Source organism: Solanum dulcamara, chromosome 10, assembly GCF_947179165.1.
Source record: "Solanum dulcamara chromosome 10, daSolDulc1.2, whole genome shotgun sequence".
Classification (NCBI taxonomy): domain Eukaryota; kingdom Viridiplantae; phylum Streptophyta; class Magnoliopsida; order Solanales; family Solanaceae; genus Solanum; species Solanum dulcamara.
This window is the reverse complement of record NC_077246.1, coordinates 450,130-472,034: the sequence shown is the minus strand read 5'-3', so window position 1 is coordinate 472,034 and position 21,905 is coordinate 450,130. Positions and strand designations below refer to the sequence as shown.

Genomic DNA, 21,905 nt, shown 5'->3' with positions numbered 1-21,905 from the left:
CTGATAAAAATGCATATAATTAACCATTGCTAAGTGTAAATCATAAAATCATATGTTAAAAGCACATACTTTGGTGCATGCATGTACCATATTATAAGAGTTCCACAGACACATAAAATATCATTAGAAACAAATATAACAGAATATTTGAGGATAAAGATTATGCTCTATAAAATCACATACAATTGAACTTCACTTCATGTCAACTACAGAACAATAAGTTTCATCAGTCCTCTGGGAAACCTAAATATCTATAAATAAGTTCAGCAACTGGTTTCGCGTCACCTGGTTGATATGGGACAAGAGAGCCCGGATCCATATCCGAGATAGTCTTGTATAATGTTTGTGGACAAGCACAATACAAATGTTTTCTCTCAGCCAGTTCTTCTGCGAGCTCACTTTGATGGTTGTCCATTAGATCCTCATTGACTACCACTATTAACGGTTTGCCCAGTCGTAATGTCTCAAATATGCTCCCTGAACCTGCAGTACCCCAATGTATGATTACATAGCCTTAGCATTGCAAGTTTTGAAGTCCTATAATGACAAGAAATATCGGTTATTTTCCCTATTCGCAACAAGTTCTACAATTCATTTATTATTTACAAATTATTAATTTTGAACATCATAACTCAAAAGGACAAAAATCTTGATCCCATAAGCTTCAATTCCTGGTTCCGCCTCTGCTCAGAAACAAAGTGCATGAACTTTTCAGCCAATCATATGTCTTATGAGGCCACTAGCAGTAGCAGCTGAAAACATTTGCAAGCAGTGGTTGACGTTAAATCACATCAACAGATAGACGTGTTAAAGAAAACAGAGACTTTTCAACATACTCGGAAACCCGACCCCCCCCCCCCCCAATGATTCTATGTTAGTTATCGAGACCATTGGATCAGTATGAAAATGTTTGAAGTATCTCAATGAGAGAGCTCACTTTGGACTTTGGCATCATACAACTAGTATCTAGATCTATGGGTTAATTTTCCTAGTCAGAGCAAATATCTACGCATTTTAATGAAACAATGATATCCGAAAAGCTACTTGCTCTGATCCGAGTAGAATGGAGAATAGAGGAAGAAAAAGTCAAGGAGACCGTAAAAACAATGACGACAGAAAGTACCAACGTGATATAGTAAGTGGTGTTTTGTTGTTGTGGTTAGGAAGGGAGTGATTCATGTACTAAAATAAGCATAGCTAATACCATGTCCTGTAGCATTTTAGTTGTTTTGTATAAAATTCAGCACACCAAGTACGGAGTTTGTTTATTATTTTACAACCCCGCATAAATAAAACATGTACAAGTTATGAAAATGAAATAACTAAACCCTCCATAACTAATTCCTACATTTCTATACATGCATAACTCTAACCAGAAACCAAACGAACCCTTAAATGTATAAAGTTAAGGTCACTGTCAACCATGAATTACCTGCGTGGCTGATAACAAGTGATGCTGAGTTCAAATAGTCAGCTATGCTTGATGAGAATGTGAAGTAGTCCAGAGCTGGGGAACCATTTTCAGCAGTCGACTGGAAAGATTCAGCAAGATATAAAAGACCAGAAATAAATGAATTATTACCGGGCAAAGAAGAATTGTCGAGGGAGCCGAGTAAATTTTGCAAAGTTAGTTATGTGTAAGTGAGTGAGTACACGTGTTCCATTTCTATAGAAGGCTTAAAAGAGATTCCATATCAAATTGCAACAAAGCCTAACATAAAAAGCATAAAACTAATACAGTCCGCAAGTTTAATGAGATGCGAGCACCCAAAAGAACCTAAATGTAATGCCACATCACACTTTCCAAATCACTCGTTTTTATTGTCCTTCAAAGACAAAGTTGAGATTTGGTAACCACATATAGGATCTCAGCTAATTAAATAATTCAGCACGCTAAGGTCTAGTCATTACTAGGATTAAAGCTTCCACATGCAAACTTAAATTCTTCAAAACTTTCAATTGTCTTTGTTAAGCAGACTTACTTACACGTGGTAAGAAAGCAACATGTGATGTGTGGGTTAGGCGAACATCGCTGGTTCAAACCTTCCTACAGCAGCCTGGTATTTAAGAGGAAAAATGTAGAAGGATGGGCCAATCATCCACCGAGTTTCGAATGGTGATATATACGAAGAAAAGGGTAGAGGGATGGGTCCATTATCCGAGTGTTGAACTGTGTATCACTGGCCCTTAGAGATTTTTCAGTTATATAACCAAAGAAAAGAACCCTATACTTTCTTCACAGCAAGAAAACCAAAAAAACAGCATTTTTCCCCAAAATCCTTAATTCTGCATCATTTCTCAAAATTTCACTAACTCATAGTTCTTTCACTTAATTAGGCAACTCAACTTGGTTTGCCATTCTATTTTATTTTTGTTGTTGGTTTCCTCCCGGTGTTCGGTACCCATTCTGGGGCTCGACTAATCCATATTCCCACCGCTTAAGTCTCACTAAAAGGGGAACTAGGATTTTTTTTCATTCTCAAGGCTCAAACTCAAGACCTCATATAAAGGGAGGAGTGATCCTATCCATCCCACAACTACCCTAATTCTTCTATTTTTGGATCCACAATCATAGTAAAAACTGAAAAGCTGAAATTTTTACCACAAATGTGCTTACAGGAAAAATCAAATATCAAGAGAAACGTCGAATTACCCTTGTGGGGATGTACGATCCTCGCCCAATTTGAATCAAAATATCAGTGTAACCTTTCTTGAACAATTCATTCTTAACTTGTGGAGTATCCACTGCTGTTACAAGAGCATCAAAAGAAGTTGTCCCCACGGTCAAAAAAACTACTCTCTTCTCCTTCGCAATATCAGCTATATCGCCCATTAACAATTTCCAAATTACCTTCAACAATTCAAATCTGCAATTAACATTATTATTTTTTGATAAATTTTTTTGAATTTTTAGTTCAAATGCAATTTGGGGTATCTTCAAAAAATTCTTCGAGATAACACTAATTAGTAAAAAATCACAATGAATTAAACTCACATTTTGATTTGGTAGAGAAATTGAACGGTGAAGAGCTCCGGTGATCTCCAGCGGCCGGCAATTAAGAGACTGAAAACAGGTTTGATTTCGGGTCCATTTGAAGTTTATTTAGGCCTGCTAAGAGGAGTTTTTGGGCCATGGGCTTTCTAGTTAAATGGGCTCTAAATTATATTCGAAGAATTGACCTAAATAGCCGCTCACCTAAACTCTTTAAATTAAAATGGCCATCGAATGCATAATATTATAATTTATAATTCCATTTTCTCTGTTTTAATTTATTGTTGTTACTTTTCTTTTTATTCCGTTTCAAAAATATATATCTTTACTTTTTTGTCAACTCTTTAATTTCAATTTTTCACATGACATTATTTGCATGTAAAGAAGAGTTTAATAGAAGTATCTCTTTGACACTGACAGTTCTATCTATCTATACTTACGGCTGACCGCCAACTGCAAGAGAAGAGAAGAGAGAAAGAAAACTGAAAACTTCTAACATCACTACCGCACAGAACGCCTTCCTCTAATTCCTGGAATTAAGAGTGAGCTTGTTTCTTCAATGTTGTAGTCTTAGTCTAGAAATGCGCTAGTAATCTGTAGCGAGATCACCGGAAATGAGAGAGTTATGAGTGTCCATCATTCTGTCAACGTGCAAGATTAAAGGACATTTTCACATGAGCTACGTTGTGTCAATTGAACACTCCAACTTACAAAAAAAATCATTTAGACACCTCCAAAATTTGTGTCAATTAGGTGGCCATGAGACACAGTAATGACGAGTTGCAGTGTTTAGCTGACAACTGAAACCAAATTGAGGTGTCTGGATGTGCACTCTCAAAGATGGAGTACTTACTTGTCAACCAAGGTCAAGTTTGAATGGTTGTTTATGTAATCAACAACAACAACATAGTTTAATCCTACAAGTGGTCTCGGAAAAAAAAAAAACTAAGCAATATATTCAATACAAATCAAATTTGCTGTACAAGTGAAATTTCTTCAATTTTGAAGCAACCTCATACAGGTTCTCCAAGACAAGTAATCTTAATACTAAAGAAGAATGGTTTCAACACTCCAAAACATAAGAAACTTCTCCCAATATCTGCATTTTTATCACAGCTCCATCGTTCTCGTTCTCATTCTCATTCTCGTTTTAAATTTCTCCCGACTAACCAAGAATCGGAATTTGTCTAGAAAATCTAAAGATTACAATGAGTGCGCCAAGCGTTTATGGCCAAAGAATTAGATCATTGAACCTAACTGACATAATATCCTACTAGAACAAATCTTAGACCTTGTAGTAAAAAAGAAAAAAAACAGAATCTATGTATCTGGTTTAAATTAAGCTTGAAAATGAAGACGTGAATGCGTAAGGAATGTTGGCAAGAGGACCCCTCTGGCATGCGAGCTCGTGGATGTCCTTCACGATGTCAAAAACTGCATCGGGTTGTGCAAGTTTTAGTGCATTCTCAGATATAGTTTTGCGTTCATCTGCCTTTGTGCTAAACCACTCTGCAACAATTCGAGCTGTTTCTTTGGGGCTTCGTGTGAAAACACCAGCTCCATTGTCCACCACGTATGGAACATTTCCTTTTTCCTGCAAATACACAATGAAAAAGTAAATCAGTAAACACAGTCATAACAGCAGCTATACTACGATAGCTGTCAATCGAATAATCAACATTTTGATTTCACTAACTTGTCCGGGAATGTAGTCATTGAGAATAATTGGCAGCCCTCTGATTAGTGCTTCTGCAATTGTACCTGGTCCAGCCTACAGGTGAAAATAACTGAATCTTTACTCCCACATTGTGAACAATGCACAAAAAACAATACACGGCAGCAAATACAGAGCCAAAATTTGAAGCTTATGGGTCCGGAATTCTAGTCCCTTCCAAGTTATTGGGTTCAAAATCAATAATTGTATATTCAATGGATTTTTAGTACAAATACAGAGTTTGGACCAAAACTATCGAGTTCGGCTAAAGCCGTAGTAATTGAAGCATTAGCTCCGCCCCTGCAGCGCGGCAATGCTAAAATAGGAGTGCATTGACATATATACCTTTGTGATAATGCAGTCGCAAACGCCCATCCACTTCTCCATCTGTTTCTGAAATCCTTTAATCTAGATAGTGAGAAGAAAAAATATTCAAAAAAAAAGATTGTCAGTAAAGTTGAGGTGTATTAAGGTAATTCTGTAAATCGAGTTCATACTCCAAGCATCTGGTTCTGTTTTACCTTGACCGGGATGTTCCATTCAAGTGATTGTAATGTGGACACTAGCTCTTCATTACGTCCACATATGACAACCATTTGACCGATAGGTTTCTCCATTTCTTTATCGAAAAGAGCTTCTCCAAGAGCCTTTGCAGTTTTTTTCACCGGTCCCATCCCTTCACCCCCACCCATCAGCAACACTGCAGGCAACGTGGGATCCATCTCTAGCTCTACTCTGAGGTCATCCTATAGCAAGTATTGAGAAAACAATAAGAAAAAAAAATGAAACATGGATTCGAACGAGTGTAATTCTTTTGTAAATTGACGGAATATTCACCTTGGTAAAAATTGCTCTACAAAAAGATGGACGAATAGGCAACCCGAAAACGCGTGTTTGAGATGCATCCAATCCATCAAATAAAGCCCTCTTTGCTACCTCCTCAGCGGGGCAGTACAATCGATTGACCCCAGGATGAAACCTATCGTTCAAAAGAGGATACCGGTTAAACTGACATATTTGACATGAAAGCTATATTGTCCGGACTCTCCAAAAATGTCGTCGTACCCATGTCAGATCCTCCAAAAATGCACTACTTTTGGATGATCCAACATGCACCTGACAGCATTTTTGAAGAGTCCGAGCAGCATAGCATTAAAGTACTAGATATATTCAAATTCCAAAGTTAGCACTTGGTAACTTACCATGTACGGTGGCAAGTACTGAGGTCCGTAATAACCGTGACAAATATTACTTTCTTTTGTAGACCTTGCCATTTTAGAACCCACAAAGGAATGTGTTGCATAAGAGGATGAACACTAATAATTATGTCTGGCTTGTACTCCATCAGGCCAGCTTCCACCTCCCTTCATTTTCACAAATCGATACTTGGAAATTTAAAATAAATTTAAGACGATTCATTCAATTTTTTACGAATACTATATTGATCCCATATCTTTGATAACATTAAGAAAGTCCACTTTCGTGTAAAACTTAAGCAACCAGGTCAGAAATCTTTTTTAATATATGTGTAAAAAACAAACGAGACAAGTCGCTATTGACAAAATGATAAGATATGAAGCATTAAAGAAATGATTAAAGACTGTTAAATGCATTCAAAACACAGTACTATAATTGAAAATGCTGAATTTATGGTGCGCTAACCTAGCTGGCATATCAAGGAGTATCAAAGGAAAATCACTTAGAAAATAACATAAGTCAGGTTATTACGCTAAAGTATACTCCCTCCATTTCAATTTATTTGTCTCGAGTCTATTTCAGAAAGAACATCTGGCAACTCTTTAATTCTGATTTTTCACGTGGCATGTTTAAGATCACAAGATTAAAGGACATTTTGGTACATTCTACATATCTTTTGTTTGAAACTACAAGCTTCTTTACTTTCTTAAACTTTGTGTCAAGTCAAAACCAGACAAACAAATTGGAACGGAGGGAATGTCATTGACCATAGGAAGTATCAAACATCCATAGCTTTAAAAACAAAGAAGGAACTATACTTGGCGTAGAAGGCGGCAATGGCAGCAAGATAGGCTGAATGTATCCAACGAGGGGACGTGCCATGAAATGCAACCCTCCAAAGCTGCACATGTTTAACCATGAACTTGTATTGCTGTTCCATGGTGTTCAATGGCCATCCAGTGTATTCCTTCCAAACATCTTTTACGAAAATCTACAACAATTGAACACATCTGACATTACCAAATTGACATATGAATATGTGGTACATCCAATAAAGACTTCATTAGGCATATTATATCATGGGGAGAAAAACCAGTAACTAAATTGTTAAACTTAACAAGTAAAAAATTATATCCGGAGAAGTATTTAACCAGATGGGATCTCCATAAACATGAGAATTATGTAGATCAACGCACAGAAACACAATTTTTAGGTAGATCTGACAACACTAATCAACATTGAATCTCTAAGCAAGGGTAATTCAGGGATTCACAATTCCAAAAAACAAAAGCAATAAAAAGAGAAATTCAGATCAAATAGCTAGAAAACCAAAAAGATAAACCTATATTACATATTATAATATCCTTAAACTTTCAAGAAGGCAAGAACCAATCAAAACTTCAAAGAGAAAAACTTGGGATTTATGATTGGAAATTCAATACCTCAATATGACAAATGACTCAATAATGCACATAGGACAACACGAATCGACATGGAATTTCGAAGCAAGGGGATAAATGGGATTCACAATTCCAAACTAAAACAATGCAACAAAAAGAGCAATTCAGATCAAATAGCTAGAAAACCAGAAAGATAACAACTTTACATTGTAATATCCTTAAATTTCAAGAACTAATCAAAACTTCAAAAGAAAAGAACTTGGCCTTTATCATTGGAAATTCAATACCTCAATATGACATATGACTCAACAACACATAGGACAACACAAATCGACATGGAATTTCTAAGCAAGGGGATTCATGGGATTCACAATTCCAAAGGTAAGAAATGTAACAAAAAGTACAATTCAGATCAATTAGCTAGAAAACCAGAAATATAATAACTTTACATTATACTTAACATTGAAATATCCTTAACTTTCAAGAACTAATCAAAACTTCAATGAAAAGAACTTGGCATTTATCATTGGAAATTCAATTCCTCAATATGACAAATGAATCAACAATGCACATAGGACAACATGAATCGACATAGAATATCTAAGCAAGGGGATTCACAATTCCAAAACAAAATGCAGCAATCAATTCATATTCAAATATCTAGAAAACCAGAAAGATTAAATCTTTACATTATACTCATCCCCAAATTCCAAATGGAAAGCATCGCGAATCGCCTCAGCTGAAGCCCTATGTCCACCCCCTGTATCACTCATCAAAATAAGCACATTTTTGGTTCTTTCAGCACCAAGTTGCACCATTTCCATTGTATCATTTTCATCTTGAAATTCAATATTACACCTCTTTGTGGTACTGCTGTTCCGTACAAACCCATAAACTCCAACTCTCTCTAACACAGTGCTTATCGGATTCCTCACCGGAATCACCTCAGTCACCATTTCCCCTTTTCTCTAATGTTCCAATTCTTGAAATCTCTATATTTGGTAAAAAGTTCAAATCTTTTTCCACTTTTTGGAAAATGTATATCAAATTTAAACACCCACCCACATAAAGATTTCAAATTCTCAAGAAAATAATGAATCCACCACTCCCTTTGACCTGCCAGAAAATGGGGTTTTTTTTCCGACAAGATCAAAGAGTTGGGGATTAAGAAAAGAGAAAATGGCTATAAAAACACAAAGGGTTTACAAAATTTCAAGAAAATGGAAGAATGGGACACCCTTTAAAAGATTTTCAGAGAGTTGCAAGTATGGAGAAATGGGGTTAGTTTTATTTTTTTTGGCTTTCTATTAATAAGAGAAGATGAAAGGACAGAGAAGAGAGAGATATGTTGAGAATGGTGCTATTTTTAGATGTACTATATTTGGTGGCAGTGTGTCGAGGAATTTGTTGACATATAATACGTAAAAAAAACTCTCAAATTTGGCATCTGCTAATACGTGAACACTTTAATTTTGAATATACATCTTTAGATATTTTAATTTATTAAATGATTATCTATACATTTTTAATATTGATATGTATTTACGAAACACAACAAAAATAAAATAAAGTATTTTATTATTAGTTGAAATCAAATTAAGGTATCTAAATGTTGAGTTGTTTAGCCCATGCAAGTTGGTGGTCCTTCCATTTGTCATTGACAGATGTGTGCAGACATTTTTCAATGAAATAATTATTTTTTTCTTATATGACATTAGTATATAGTTTTCATGGGCCATTGCCAAGTTTAGTGAGTTGTATTTTAGTCCTAAATAAGAAAGGTACCTTTTTGAATTTCAAAAATTAAAAATTAACGTTAAACTTTAAAGATTACCTTATTTAGAAAGAAGTTAAAATAGTAGAAAATAACAGAATGTCACAAATGTGTTACGCAGGGTGTTGTCTGTTGCCACAAATTTATATCTTATTATATTTAGGAGTCATTTGATTCGCAAATAAAGCTATTTTAGGAAGGTGAAATAAAATAATTTCAAGTTGAAAGAGATAAAATGAAATATCAAAGATGAATGTTGCGATTAAATTTATACTCTATTTGGTTGAAGGTATAAATTACAAAATATAATTTTAATCTCAAACTTAATTTTGAAATATCTCACTTTATCTTGTGTACCAAACGACTCGTTTAGTAAAGGAACAAGTTATTCCGGAAATAGTAATGTGGGATTAAAAATAGAACTAGAATCTCGAAATAAGTTATCCCGTGATTTTATTTCAACCAAACATAAGATAAATTCATCCTAAAATCAAATCTCAAATTAGTTATCCCTTATCCCTCATACCAAACAAGAGTTTAAGATGGTATAATCCATCAATTTGTCATACACTAATGTCTTATTTAAAGTCTGAACTAGAGCTAGAATAATACTTTACAAAGAAAACACTGAAAAGTTTATACAGAAAGCTAACTGATTCTTGATGCCTCTTGTAAGCTACATTTCCCTCTCAATACATCTGGTATCCAAACGATTAAACGCGCGGCAGACGCGCATCCACTGCCTTTGACTCGAACTATATATAAACATAACATATAGTTACATTATATCGAGATTTTAAGACATGTATACATGTCTACACAACTCGGAGCTTTTCAAATCCAGAATCCGCACCTGAGATTATCTACATTCAGGTACAAAAGCAAACCTACTCAATTGATGCCACGACAGATCGGGCAGGGTGGATCAGTTACATATTCATGATGTGTTCTTTCCTCCAAACAATCAGCATGGTAAAGATGACCACAAACTAAAACTGCCACAACAGAGGGCTCGCTGGAAGATATGTTGCTATCAAGTATATAACGTTTCTTTCTCAAAGGCTTCTGACATAATCCGCAAAACAGCTTCGTGACATTGGAAGATGTTGCATTTGTTGCCAGTAAACTGGGTTCGGTGCCAACACTTTCTGGTTTGTGAAGTTCACTCTGCTTACTCTCTGAAATAAAATGCAAAGGAAGTCAAGTGAGAAGGCTGAAAATAATATCAAAGATGCCCTTTAAGTGCAGTGTTATCAAAAGCAAAAAGAGTAATCCGTTGGGGCTTTAATCGCAAAGAGGAAATAAAGTGTGAGTTTTAATGAAAGAAGGCGCAAAGGGTGAAAAAATACAAATATATATGGTTAGTCCAAGACTAATAATTTTAAGCATCAATGACAAATACATAAACAAAGAAATTGAATTTTTTTTACAATAAAGTGAAATATCAGTTGTTTAACGTCACCTCTTCAGAAGAGGCTCGTTGGCAAAGAAAAGTATGTCTTAGAAGATTGATGATGACACTGAAGCGCACATTAAGTGAGGCGAACCGCTCAACACATTTTGAGCCTCGCTTTAGGACTTGAGGGAGCCTTTGACAACACTATTTAAAATGGATTGGCTTAATACATGAACGACCACTTGAACTTGTTCAAACATTTTTTCGTTTTTTCATTTAGACAACTAATCTAGAGGCCCTAGGTGACACCTTATGTTGTCGAGAATGTGCCTATTGAACATGCCTTGATGACAAGGCAGGTCACGTGTCTCCCGCCCAAATTGAGTGTGTTTTGCAGAAAAATTGGATCTTTCACAGGAGAAACTGATTTCTGGCCATTTTTTCCAACTCCTCTTCTTCGTCCTCCTCCCCGTAAAAAAATGGAGTTGCCAGAAAATGGAGCTTTACCGGAATTCTTCATTTCAACCCCTCTCTCTGTCTCTCTTCATGTCATGAATATTTTTTCTTTTGCTCATTGGTTTTATTTGTCACACCAAGAACGAGTAACATTCATGCACCTTAGTTTGTTTAGAATTGTAAGATAAGTGATCAATAGAAACATTTTTTATAACATAAACCATTCAATAGGTTGGGACCCTAATGGGTGTCTAAATGAATTGTTTTGCCCGGTTCAGCCGTTTAGGGGGTCGTCTATGTATTCAACCAAGTAGATTCAAAAGAAAGAGAAGAGAATCACTAAAGACTGATACAAAAAGAACGAGAAATTTGATTTACAAGGCCACGTTTAATTTCTATTTGAACTATCTTACATTTGATGGCAAAACAAGAACGTGGCCTCCAAAAGAGACCAAGATCCTTGTGCAACTACTAAGGATTTGCACGAGATGTATGTGGAAAAAGATAAGGAAATAAGTTGCACCTGTGTCATGTCCAGAATCTGCGTTGCATTTACTAGCTGGCTTTACAGACATCTTCTCATCATAAAAAGGAGTCGCCCCACCACGGGAAGTTGATGCCTCAGCATTAGCAGACCTCCGCCGAGTATAATGGAGCCCATAGTAGTGATGAGGATGCTTTGAACACATTGCCGGGTCAATATTTCGACGGTGAACAATAGATGATTGTTGGCATTGTGTTACCTTTGAAGAATCATCTATGATATCCATAATCGATGAGAAAGACTTTGTTGCACAGAAATCAACTTGATGAGAGGTCTGCTCAATTAATACAAGAAAAGATCTAAGAAGGATAAGCAAGAACATCGTAATTCCAAATCAGTTAGTGCTTGAAACCCTTTCCCCTCCCGATTTTGTACATGAAGACCACCTCCTATTATAACTTTAAGGTGGAAATCTCACAGCATTAATACAACAACATTTGGGGAGGGTAGAGTGTATGCAGACCTTACCCCTACCTCATGGAGGTAGAGAGGCTGTTTCCGAAGGACCCTCAACTCAAGTGCAGCAAATCAAAGTAGTAATGAAAAGGAAAAATGACAATGAAGAAAACATAGCAACTAATAAGAAAAGCAGCAGTAAAAACAACAAAATAGTGTGATTACAGAGACACAATAAACAATAGATGATGGTAGATATCAACTCACAATGTTAATAGCTATGTCAATTAATCCTAGTTCATCAATATTTGTAGAGAATACAGCATCAGCTATGAATTGAGCTAATATATATTTAGCTCCACCATTTTAGATAATACCCAAAAATGCAACAGGTGCAGATGCGTTATGTGTAAGCAGAGTAACTTTGAAGATTGAACCACAAAGTAAAACTAGCGGAAATATTTAACTACCACTGCACGACAGGAAAGAAAGCTAACCTGTCTCGACAATGCATCCATCCCAGGTGAAGGCAGCTGGTCTGCAGCGACATGAATAAAGCTTCGAATTACGATTCAAGTATTCGACTGTCATTTCTCAAGGAAACTAACTATGCAAGCACAGTGAATATCTATCACAAACATTTTTTCATTTTGTATGTATGTGTTGGTGTTGATTGGGAGTAGGGGGATTGTGAGTTGAACTCGAACCAATACTGAATGAACAAAAACCATCCTAGAATTTGTATGTCATGCTTCTAAGAATTTCTCACACGAAAAGAACTGCCATTGTAACGATGGCGAGCTTCTTCTAGAAAGCATTCTATTCAAATAGAAGAAATTAACTTAGCACAGCTACACTTAAATATATGGCAAAATAATCAGAGTTTTGTGGTGTGTGAAAGCAGCAATACCTTGGGTAGATGGTACAGGAAAATGGCATGGGATAATATCAAACGAAAGTTCAAGGTTCCATCAGACCATCTTCCGTATACGTACAAAAGAAGGCGATGTACATGGCATGTGTTAAAAATCATAGTTGGGAACCAAGTTAATACGAAGCAGAAGGAAAAGAAGCCTCGAGAAAATTGTTAGGAGTATGGAGAAGTGATCCCTTGACAGTTGAAGGTCATACACAGACAGTGCTAAGTTCGCTGTGAGGTCATGTTCAGCTGTGCTTAGATATCCTATATCATATACTAAAAGTAAGGAAATCCAATCAATGGAGAACATATTATTTTCTGATTCCAAAAGAGTGAAGTGAATTTCTCATAACTAATCAACTACAAGCAATTTAAAAGACATATGCTGTTGGATAAAATGAATTGCTCGCCACCAAGAAGAAAAAGAAGAAGCAATCTTTACTTGACAGAAACAGGCTCTCTACATCCACGAGGAAGTGGTAAGGTCTGCATACATTCTACCATCCCTAAACTTCACTTGTGGAATTTCACTGGATATATTGTTACTTGTCAGCAAGCTGTCAACTAAAGAAAACGTCCCAATACCTTCTTTTTTATATATATAACTATGGTATCCGGGCTAGCTTGTATGCCCCTCAATTAATTCCACGAAAAACCTGCTACCTCCCACCAACACACAGGTACCGAATAATTCTATCCACCTAACCTTGGCCAAATAGGTAGAAATCACCTACTGTTTTGCCTCCGCTGGGATTTGACCACTAGAAAACATCTTACACTTCCCAGCACATTAAATTAATGAAACTCTAGTTTTAGACATTAATAACTATTCTATTAAACTAGCAATTTCTCAATTAAGAAGCTATAATTTCTTCCTCCCCTCGCCACCCCTCCCCTCCCCTCCCCATCCCCCACTCTAAACACCTTTTTGGAGCAACATAATCAGGGGCAGAGCCAGGTAGGGCCAACGGGTTCATCTGAACCCCCTTCGACACAAAATTAAACTATATATAAGACAACGGGTTCATCTGAACCCCCTTCGACACAAAATTAAACTATATATAAGACAACAGAGTAGATGTTAAACCCCTTTGGTTTCTTCATTTCTTCGTGTGTTTACTTTTCATATCTTGAACAACACCCTTACTGAAAATAGTGACTCCGCCACTCGTATCATTGCATCATTACAACAAGCAAAAGAATCAACAAAATAAAACAACAGAGTGAACATTTTAAGCAAGAAAATAAAAACACAAAAAGGAAGAAACATTTTTAAGCAAGAACCAATTTTTACCAGTAGGAGAATGAGTCTTATTGAGATCACCTCTTCTCTTTCTCTTCCCCATATGTTTTACACACACACCCACAAAGCCAATTTCATGTAAAATGTACAAGATTAAAAATTTACACAAAATCAATGGCTATTAAGCCAATAAATTTCTAGGGGTTTTGGGTAGTTAAAAAGCTTGATTTGGGAAAAATGGGTTCTTTGGAAAAAAAAAATGGCGTGGGCGTGGGGGTAAAGGAGGGGCCGTAGAGCAAGGACACGATGGTACGACATATATAAATTCACAAAAAAGACATAGGAAGAGAAAGAGGATAGACGTGTCGCTGCGCTCGATTGGTTATACATTTTGAAGTTAAAAAATTTTCTTGCTTTTAAATATGTATTTTACTTGAAAAAAAATCTAACGTTTTTGTTTGGGGAAGTTCAATTTTGATTCAATTTTCATACTATTTAATTGATTTTAATTCAATTTTCATATTCAAATTTGCAACAATGGTGTCAAAAAGTTCAATTATTAAGGATGTGATTTTCTTAATAAGGTGATTGTGCATTAAATGACACCATGCATATAGTCTAGAATAATAGCAACAACATAATCAGTATAATTCATAAATAGGGTATGAAAAGAACAAGATGTATGCGAATTTTATATTATTTTTATAAATAGAAAAACTATTTTCAATAAATTCTCGACTCAAAAAAACTGTGCATATAGGATATGAGGTGAAAAGGATTAGTGATATGGATCGGCCCATTAGCAGGAGAAGAACTTCAGCTTGGGCCTATTTGGTTTGTATTTTCTCTAATTATTCGGCGTGGGAATCTACTAGCAAGATTAATACAGATTCTACCCTAAAAAGCTCATTATGAAAGGCTTTAACACTTCTTATCCAAGAGGACTTAATTCCCTAAAGCTCAAACATGAGACTCCTCGTAAGCGTAAATAAATGGACAAATTACATCCAGTGGCCATTCGATCAAAATAATTATCAAAAAAATAGTCATTTGCTGTATAGGCATGTATAGTCAGTGTATATTTCATGTATAGTCAAGCTATATTTAATTTTTGAGTGTATTATAATGTATATTCGTTGTATATGATGTATAGTCAGTGTATAATCACTGTATATGTTTTATGTAAATAAAATATAGATATATTTGTTGTAAACTAATTAGTTTTTTTTTTATATAGTTGAAATTGTCCCTAAATAAATTTGTACCATTTCATTAGGCCTTGTGGAATGAATTTTACTAATATATGTGGAACTATTCCATAATTGGAAAGACACGTGTCCTTATGAAAATAATTTTACGTCAAAAGATCATAATCTGAATCAAAATAACTAATCAAAGTCACGAGAATGCTCATATTTCCTACTTTTATATTAGTAATGTTTTCGGAATTGTGATATTAAATTTCAGATCCTAAAACTAATTTATAGAGCCTTCTCCTAAAAATAATTCATAATCACAATAATAGTAGATAATTAAATTCACATGATAAATTTTATTTATCTTGTTTCATAGAACATAAAGGATTGGACTTGTGTAGAATTTGTGCTTCATCAAGAAGACCAAAACAATTTCCAATCCCATATAAAAAATGCACATAAACAATCAAATTTGATAAACAGAAATGGTTGGGTGTGGGTATATGGGCAAAGCTTATTATTGAACCTTCAAATATGGTAAACAAATAGCACGATGAGCTCGATCGAGAAAACATGTAGTATATTGAATGAGTGACTCTTTATTTAGTACGCACGGTAAATTCGATTGAAAAAACATGCTCATTTAAGAGAGATCATCTGTTCAACCAACTCAATTATCCTTATAGATCTCTTTGTTCATATTATTAAATAAATTAGAATTATACATACCTAAAAGATACAAGTCTAACACGTGGCATTATTGAATCTTTGCATAAATTTTCACTTCTTGTCTTTCTCTTTTCTTTTTTTCATTTTTGCGATGCAGAAAATTTTGACATGGAAAATTTCTTCTAGATCATTTGAGGTATGTTTTTTTTTTTGAAAAACTAAAAAAAATGTATTTTTAGGTATAATTATATTATATCTTTTAGATATATAAATTATCATCTCCTTTGTGAATCTTATTATAGACAGGATGTTGGCGTTATCTAACATATGACCTTGACTTTAATATTATTTGTCATGATCATATCAAAAATTATAGTTGATAATACGAATGTAACTTTATTTCTTAACTAATTAGGTCCACCAAACAAGTATTACATACGATCATAATTTCGATCCAGACCACCCCGCCCAACCCCCTTGTAGGCCTCGTCATAGAGAAGATATTGACATGTATTACCAACACCCACAATATAATGACTAGTGATCAGCCATTGATAGCATATTCCCAACCTTATTAATTCGCCCAACTAGTTCATTGTCTCTTTTACATAATTAATATGACAACAAAACCATATCCTATCTTTTATATATATATATATATATAAACCTTAGCCATAAAATTTATTCAATATTTATATCAAATCATAAATACAAATAATATATTGAAGTCAAAGATTTTTTTGGAAGGGGAAATTCAAAAAGTAATAATATACTGTCACAATTGAAATCAATTTCTATTAAAACGTTGTATATAATATTTATATTTATTGTTGGAAAGAAAAAAAAAACTACAAAGAAATTAAGAATGAAGAATATGTTGATTCCCAAATGATTTTTCACTTGTTGATGTTGACTACAACATTTATACTTTAGTGCCTATATTTTGTTTCACTCGTAATATCACTTTGAATTTTTCATTTTATATATCACTTTTATTTTTGATTTTTTTCCAGAAATTTTTAATTTTGTTCTAGCGATGTTGTATTTATATCTAACAGGTAAGATTTCTGCTTTTATATTTTTCGTCATCCTATTTCAATATCTTAGATCATATTTTTCATAAGAGGACTATAATTGAAGTATAAAGAATTTCATTTAATGAACGCTGCTGCAAAATTTCTTATGCCTTTATCTCTTTGTTAATTACTTTGCACATGCATGTACTCATCCAAAAATGGTATTAAGAAGTATACAATGAATAGAGAAAGGTTTTGCGAAAAGAGAATTTAAAGCTCAGTAATGCATTTCTGTCATGTCAATTTACTGGTTGCCCTTCAACTTCCTCATGATCTTGAGCAGTTGAGGTGAGTAAGATCTAGAGTGGATCATTCGACGCCATTGATGAAAGTCTAAAATTTTATGTTCGTCAGGAAAGAGAACGTGTAATGGGATTTAATCGAAAGAAGTTTCTTTTGAGCATTTTATTTGTGTATTGGTGATAGCTGGGTTATGTTTTGATTGTTTGTTTAAATTCTAATCTACTTTGATTTTAACTCAGTTGTTTCTACGTTTTTTGGGCTGTTAAAATCTTGGTCTTTCCTATATGATAGAAAATTTGATGGAGGATTTTCCATTGCACCATTCATCAACAATCACATACTGCAATTTGTTCTTTTGTCAAAACCCTAGATAAAACATACAACTTCAAGAAGATTGAGAACATGAATAGCACTCTCGTCACATTGTGAAAGAGAAGTTTCTCTTCTCTATTGGGTATTATATAGTAAGGGTCCAAGGTGGGGGTTAGGTGTTCGTACACTCTACTTTCGTCACATTGTTCCTTTTTCGCTCTTCTTGCCAGAATGACACTATCAATGAAACATGCTCTAATATGGGATAATGTGGTTTATATTAAGTCTCTTGTTGAGGTGGATGCTCTCATTGGAAGCTTGTGTTTACTCCTATTTTGGAATGGTGGATGCTCTCACTTGATTTTGTTGGACAAGAATTGGGTATTTTAGCTCTATGAAAAAAATATTTGTTGTGTCGTAGGTGTTTGATAAGTTTCTTCAAATAAGTGGAATTTTCTTTGGACTTCTAGATGCTGCATTTTTGACACTTGAGTTTTTAAATTTGATTTCATTGATGTAATATATCTCGAGAAAATGCTAGCTGAGGAAATATATATGAGAAAAGACCCATTTTAAGACTGGTTCGTCCGAAAAAGTTAGTCCACCTCTTATTGTGGTTGCGGTGACACAAAATGACCACTTTAAGAGTGGCCGATTCAAAATTCAGACCTCTTTCGTACCTCAGCCAAGATGAAGCCCTTTTCTAATACCATGTAATCAATCGAATGGGAGATCTTAGATGAGAAATGCATAAATACAAAACTTTATGTTCTACAATTAGGAGGGATTCCTATAAATCTGCTACCTATATAGTTATGTACATTACTAAGATTAAGTTTATATACATTAACAGCGGCCACTTACTATAAGTTGAGTGACTATTCAGGCATTCAACTCTGCTCTAGCTCTATAAGGGATTCAAAACACAAGAAGAAATTAAAAGGATTCAACATCTAATATATATATACATAAAAAATAATTCTAATCATGTATAAATAATATAATATTTTGCCAAAAGGGTTCAGATGAATCCCTCGACACTACCTGGCTCCACCCCTGGAGCTAAGCATGTCATATTCAAGTGGGTAGCTGTGTTTTCCTGTATTTGTTTCACTCTGGTGAACATGTTCATTTGGAAAGTTTGTGTTAAGTGTAAATCTAATTGCTTAAAGGATTCAACTATCTTCAATCTGCAACTATTCCTATAGTATATTTTTGGGCTTCTTGATATTTTGTCTGTTAAACCGTACTTTCTCTACTTCACTGGAAGAAATTTTAAGTTTACTTGACAGAATTAAAGACATAGTTAAATCCTGCAAATAGAGAAATAATTTAATGAATAAGTATCATTATAGATAGGACATATTCATGAACTAGGTGGAAATCACTCTCTTCTGTACAATCTAACCTTTGGAGAGAATTAGTTTTGGAACTGCAATCCTCAGCATCAGTGTAATCAGTAATGCAGCTTTTGGAAGCTAGCTTTCTGCAGTTGGCTCTTAAAATAGGGTGCAAAGTCCCACATGAGGCTCCAGTTACTTACCACATGCTTTGTTGAATTTATTTTGTAGCAATAGAGCTTGCACTTGATTCGTTGATAATTGGCAATATGTTAATCGAGAAGAAGACCAACAATCGTAAGTTCCAGGAAGTCATTCAGAGAACTGTCAATATGATGAAACAAAACAATATGCATATCACACACATCTTTAGAGAGGAAAATCAGGATGCGGACTGCTTGGCGAAATGGGCGTCGCAGTTTGGTACTTTAAACAATTGCAGATGTTGGTTTCATGTTTCATGTTTTTGTTCTTGGAGTTCAAGTAGATCCAGCAGTGCTGAGAAGAGCGGGGAGAAACGCGGTGCTAATAGGTGTTTCCTCTTTTGCTATGCCTTTTGCACTTGGAGGATTAGCCAGTTACGCATTAACTTATTTGACAGTCATAGATGATGCGACAACGCATTTCTGCCTTTGTTAGCCGTAATTGACTCTGCTTCATTCTTTCCTGTGATCACTAGCCTTCTTGGTGACCTTAAGATTTTAAATTCGGAAATTGATCGAATAGCTACATTGGCCTCCTTGATTAACGACAATTGTATATATGCTGCTTCCATGCTTTTTAACAGCAATAGATGCATCATCAAGTTATTCCAAGTGGAATGGAGTATTGTCCATTGCATGGATAGGCATATTTCTGATAGTAGTCGCGTTTGCTGTAAAGCCATTTTATGAAACATGTTGCTAGGACTATACTGGAAAGAGGGGCTATGAAGGAAAGCCAATTTCTAATAATAGCCGTGCTAGCTCTGATGTGTGGATTTGTCGCCCAGTCTATTGGACAGCCTGCTGCTGTTGGTACTTTTATTTTGGGCATAGTTGTACTAGAGGATCGCCTTTGGGATCATCGATGGTCTACAAGATCGATATTTTATGTGCTGGATTGCTGCTTCCTGCTAAGTTTGCTATCAGTGGTTTGTCAATGGACATATTCTCCCTAGGAAGAGGAAAGGGTTTTTTAGGCGTCGAAGCAGTGATCCTATTAGGTTATTTAGGTAAGTTTGCTGTCACTCTTGTTTCAGCAGTTTACTTCGGGGTTTCCTTCAAAGATGCAGTCCCTCTTGCTCTCATCATGTGTTGCAAAGGAATTATCGAGGCATCATTTTATATCGGTTTAAAGGATACTGGAGTACACAACTTATCTCCCTCTCTTTTCTATGGTTATATATATACTGAAAGGACAATGCAAACAATTTTTATATTAACGGTGATTTTTTTATCTGTTACCGATTTGTAGTCCATCTGTTATATTGTCAGTGTATAGAAGTTAAACTCAATCGCTATTCACTAATAGTATACAAGTTATTTACATGTCTCTTATTTGATTATCTACAGGTAATATCAAGTGAAGCATATGCGCTTTTGTTAATCACAATGTTGCATAACAGGAATTGTGAGACCTTTAATTTGGTACCTCTATGATCCATCAAGAAGGTACTCAGGCTACAGAACAAATAGCATACAACACTTGGATCCAACCAGTGAGCTTCCGGTACAAGTTTGTATTCACAACGAAGATAATGTCCCGAGAATAGTCAATCTTCTTGATGCGTCCAATCCATCCAGAAGAAGACCTATTGCAGTGTTCGTTCTAAATTTAATGGAGCTCAAAGGCAGCGCAGCCGCTTTACTGGTGCCAACTCATAATAATAGAAAACGCAAAGCAACATATATCCAATGCATTTAACATTCTCGTGCATAGAAATCAAGGTTCTGTGGTCGTGCAACACTTCACCTCCATTGTTCCGTATGCACCTATGCATGATGACATATGTACAATCGCGGTGGACAGAGGTGTTAATATTGTGATCATCCCGTTCCACAATCAATGGGCTATTGATGGAACAGTAGGAGCCAATTTCCCTGCAATAAGAATGGTGAACCAACAGGTACTCCATAAAGCGCCTTGCTATGACAAATGCCAAGTCTTACGACTAGGTATGATAAAGCCAATTTTTTTGTAAGTTTTTGTTCTGAGACAACTCCTGATGTTCAAGGTGATAGAATTACCTTTGTTTTGTAATAGAGGTATGGTCTTGCCATCCTCTTGTTTTGCTCAAATAATACAACACAACCCTGGCCTCACCGGGTAATTGAAGAAAAAAAGAGCTTGCACTTTCTTTGGAGAAGTTAACAAATGTAACGATAAATTACAAAAATTATGTGAATTTTTCTTAAAAGGCCAAATATCTTTATATCATTGATTTTTGTGACTTTTGGAAGTGTATCTCTGCTAAAGATACAATAGATACATAGGACTTAAAATACGTAAGACACATAACAAAAATTACTTCAGATACATAAAGATTAAAATTATAGATACATGCATAGTCCTAGATACACAATCTCATATACACATTCCCATATACAGTCATAGAGATAGTAATTATTTTAAAATTATATGGTAACTCTTGTATATGCCCTATCCATCTATATATATCCTCTTCTTTTTTCCTCATTTTTGACAGTCAAACCCCAACAATTGTTACTATTGCAACTATGCAGCTACTTTTTGCCAAATCGTGCCAAGAAGCTAAAAAAAGAGACAAGATTGTGGAACAAAAATTGCACCATCATTTTCAATACGTAAATAGTATAGCTAGGGTTGTACAGGAGAAATCGATAAACCGCACCAAACCGACAAACCGAATCAAACCGAAAAAAAATCCGACTAGTGGTTTGATTTGACTTGGTTTGGTGTTTGAAAAAAAAAACCCGACCATTATAGGGTTGGTTTGGTTTTAACTAAAAAAAGTCAAACCGAACTCAAACCAACCCGATTATAAATATACTACTTTTAAATTTTGTTATATATAAAAA

The 21,905-nt window shown here is 35.0% G+C and overlaps 3 protein-coding genes and 1 pseudogene across 5 annotated transcripts; 1 reads left to right on the top strand and 3 right to left on the bottom strand.

Annotated features, from left to right (window-relative positions):
• Positions 1 to 146: 146 nt before the first annotated feature.
• Positions 147 to 3,095, bottom strand: LOC129871432 (uncharacterized). Of its 2 annotated transcripts, none has more exons than XM_055946343.1 (4): positions 2,996 to 3,095; positions 2,654 to 2,867; positions 1,433 to 1,532; positions 147 to 483 (listed from the first exon to the last, which is right to left on the bottom strand). In XM_055946343.1, the coding sequence occupies exons 2-4, from the start codon at positions 2,831 to 2,833 to the stop codon at positions 227 to 229; spliced, it is 537 nt and encodes a 178-aa protein (XP_055802318.1). In that variant the 5' UTR covers positions 2,834 to 2,867; positions 2,996 to 3,095; the 3' UTR covers positions 147 to 226. The 2 variants fall into 2 exon arrangements, with proteins under 2 accessions (XP_055802318.1, XP_055802319.1); XM_055946344.1 differs by having other exon boundaries at positions 2,654 to 2,851; positions 2,996 to 3,093.
• Positions 3,096 to 3,932: 837 nt separating this feature from the next.
• Positions 3,933 to 8,717, bottom strand: LOC129870409 (monogalactosyldiacylglycerol synthase 2, chloroplastic-like). The gene is made up of 8 exons (XM_055945194.1): positions 7,993 to 8,717; positions 6,722 to 6,894; positions 5,909 to 6,070; positions 5,544 to 5,685; positions 5,228 to 5,452; positions 5,052 to 5,114; positions 4,689 to 4,763; positions 3,933 to 4,586 (listed from the first exon to the last, which is right to left on the bottom strand). The coding sequence occupies exons 1-8, from the start codon at positions 8,257 to 8,259 to the stop codon at positions 4,326 to 4,328; spliced, it is 1,368 nt and encodes a 455-aa protein (XP_055801169.1). The 5' UTR covers positions 8,260 to 8,717; the 3' UTR covers positions 3,933 to 4,325.
• A 903-nt stretch (positions 8,718 to 9,620) lies between these two features.
• Positions 9,621 to 14,409, bottom strand: LOC129871558 (uncharacterized). 2 transcript variants are annotated; one of them, XM_055946503.1, is made up of 5 exons: positions 14,083 to 14,409; positions 12,367 to 12,407; positions 11,453 to 11,747; positions 9,931 to 10,255; positions 9,621 to 9,832 (listed from the first exon to the last, which is right to left on the bottom strand). In XM_055946503.1, the coding sequence occupies exons 1-4, from the start codon at positions 14,132 to 14,134 to the stop codon at positions 9,969 to 9,971; spliced, it is 675 nt and encodes a 224-aa protein (XP_055802478.1). In that variant the 5' UTR covers positions 14,135 to 14,409; the 3' UTR covers positions 9,621 to 9,832; positions 9,931 to 9,968. The 2 variants fall into 2 exon arrangements, with proteins under 2 accessions (XP_055802478.1, XP_055802477.1); XM_055946502.1 differs by having other exon boundaries at positions 9,621 to 10,255.
• A 4,845-nt stretch (positions 14,410 to 19,254) lies between these two features.
• Positions 19,255 to 21,161, top strand: LOC129870933 (cation/H(+) antiporter 14-like; annotated as a pseudogene).
• Positions 21,162 to 21,905: the final 744 nt, after the last annotated feature.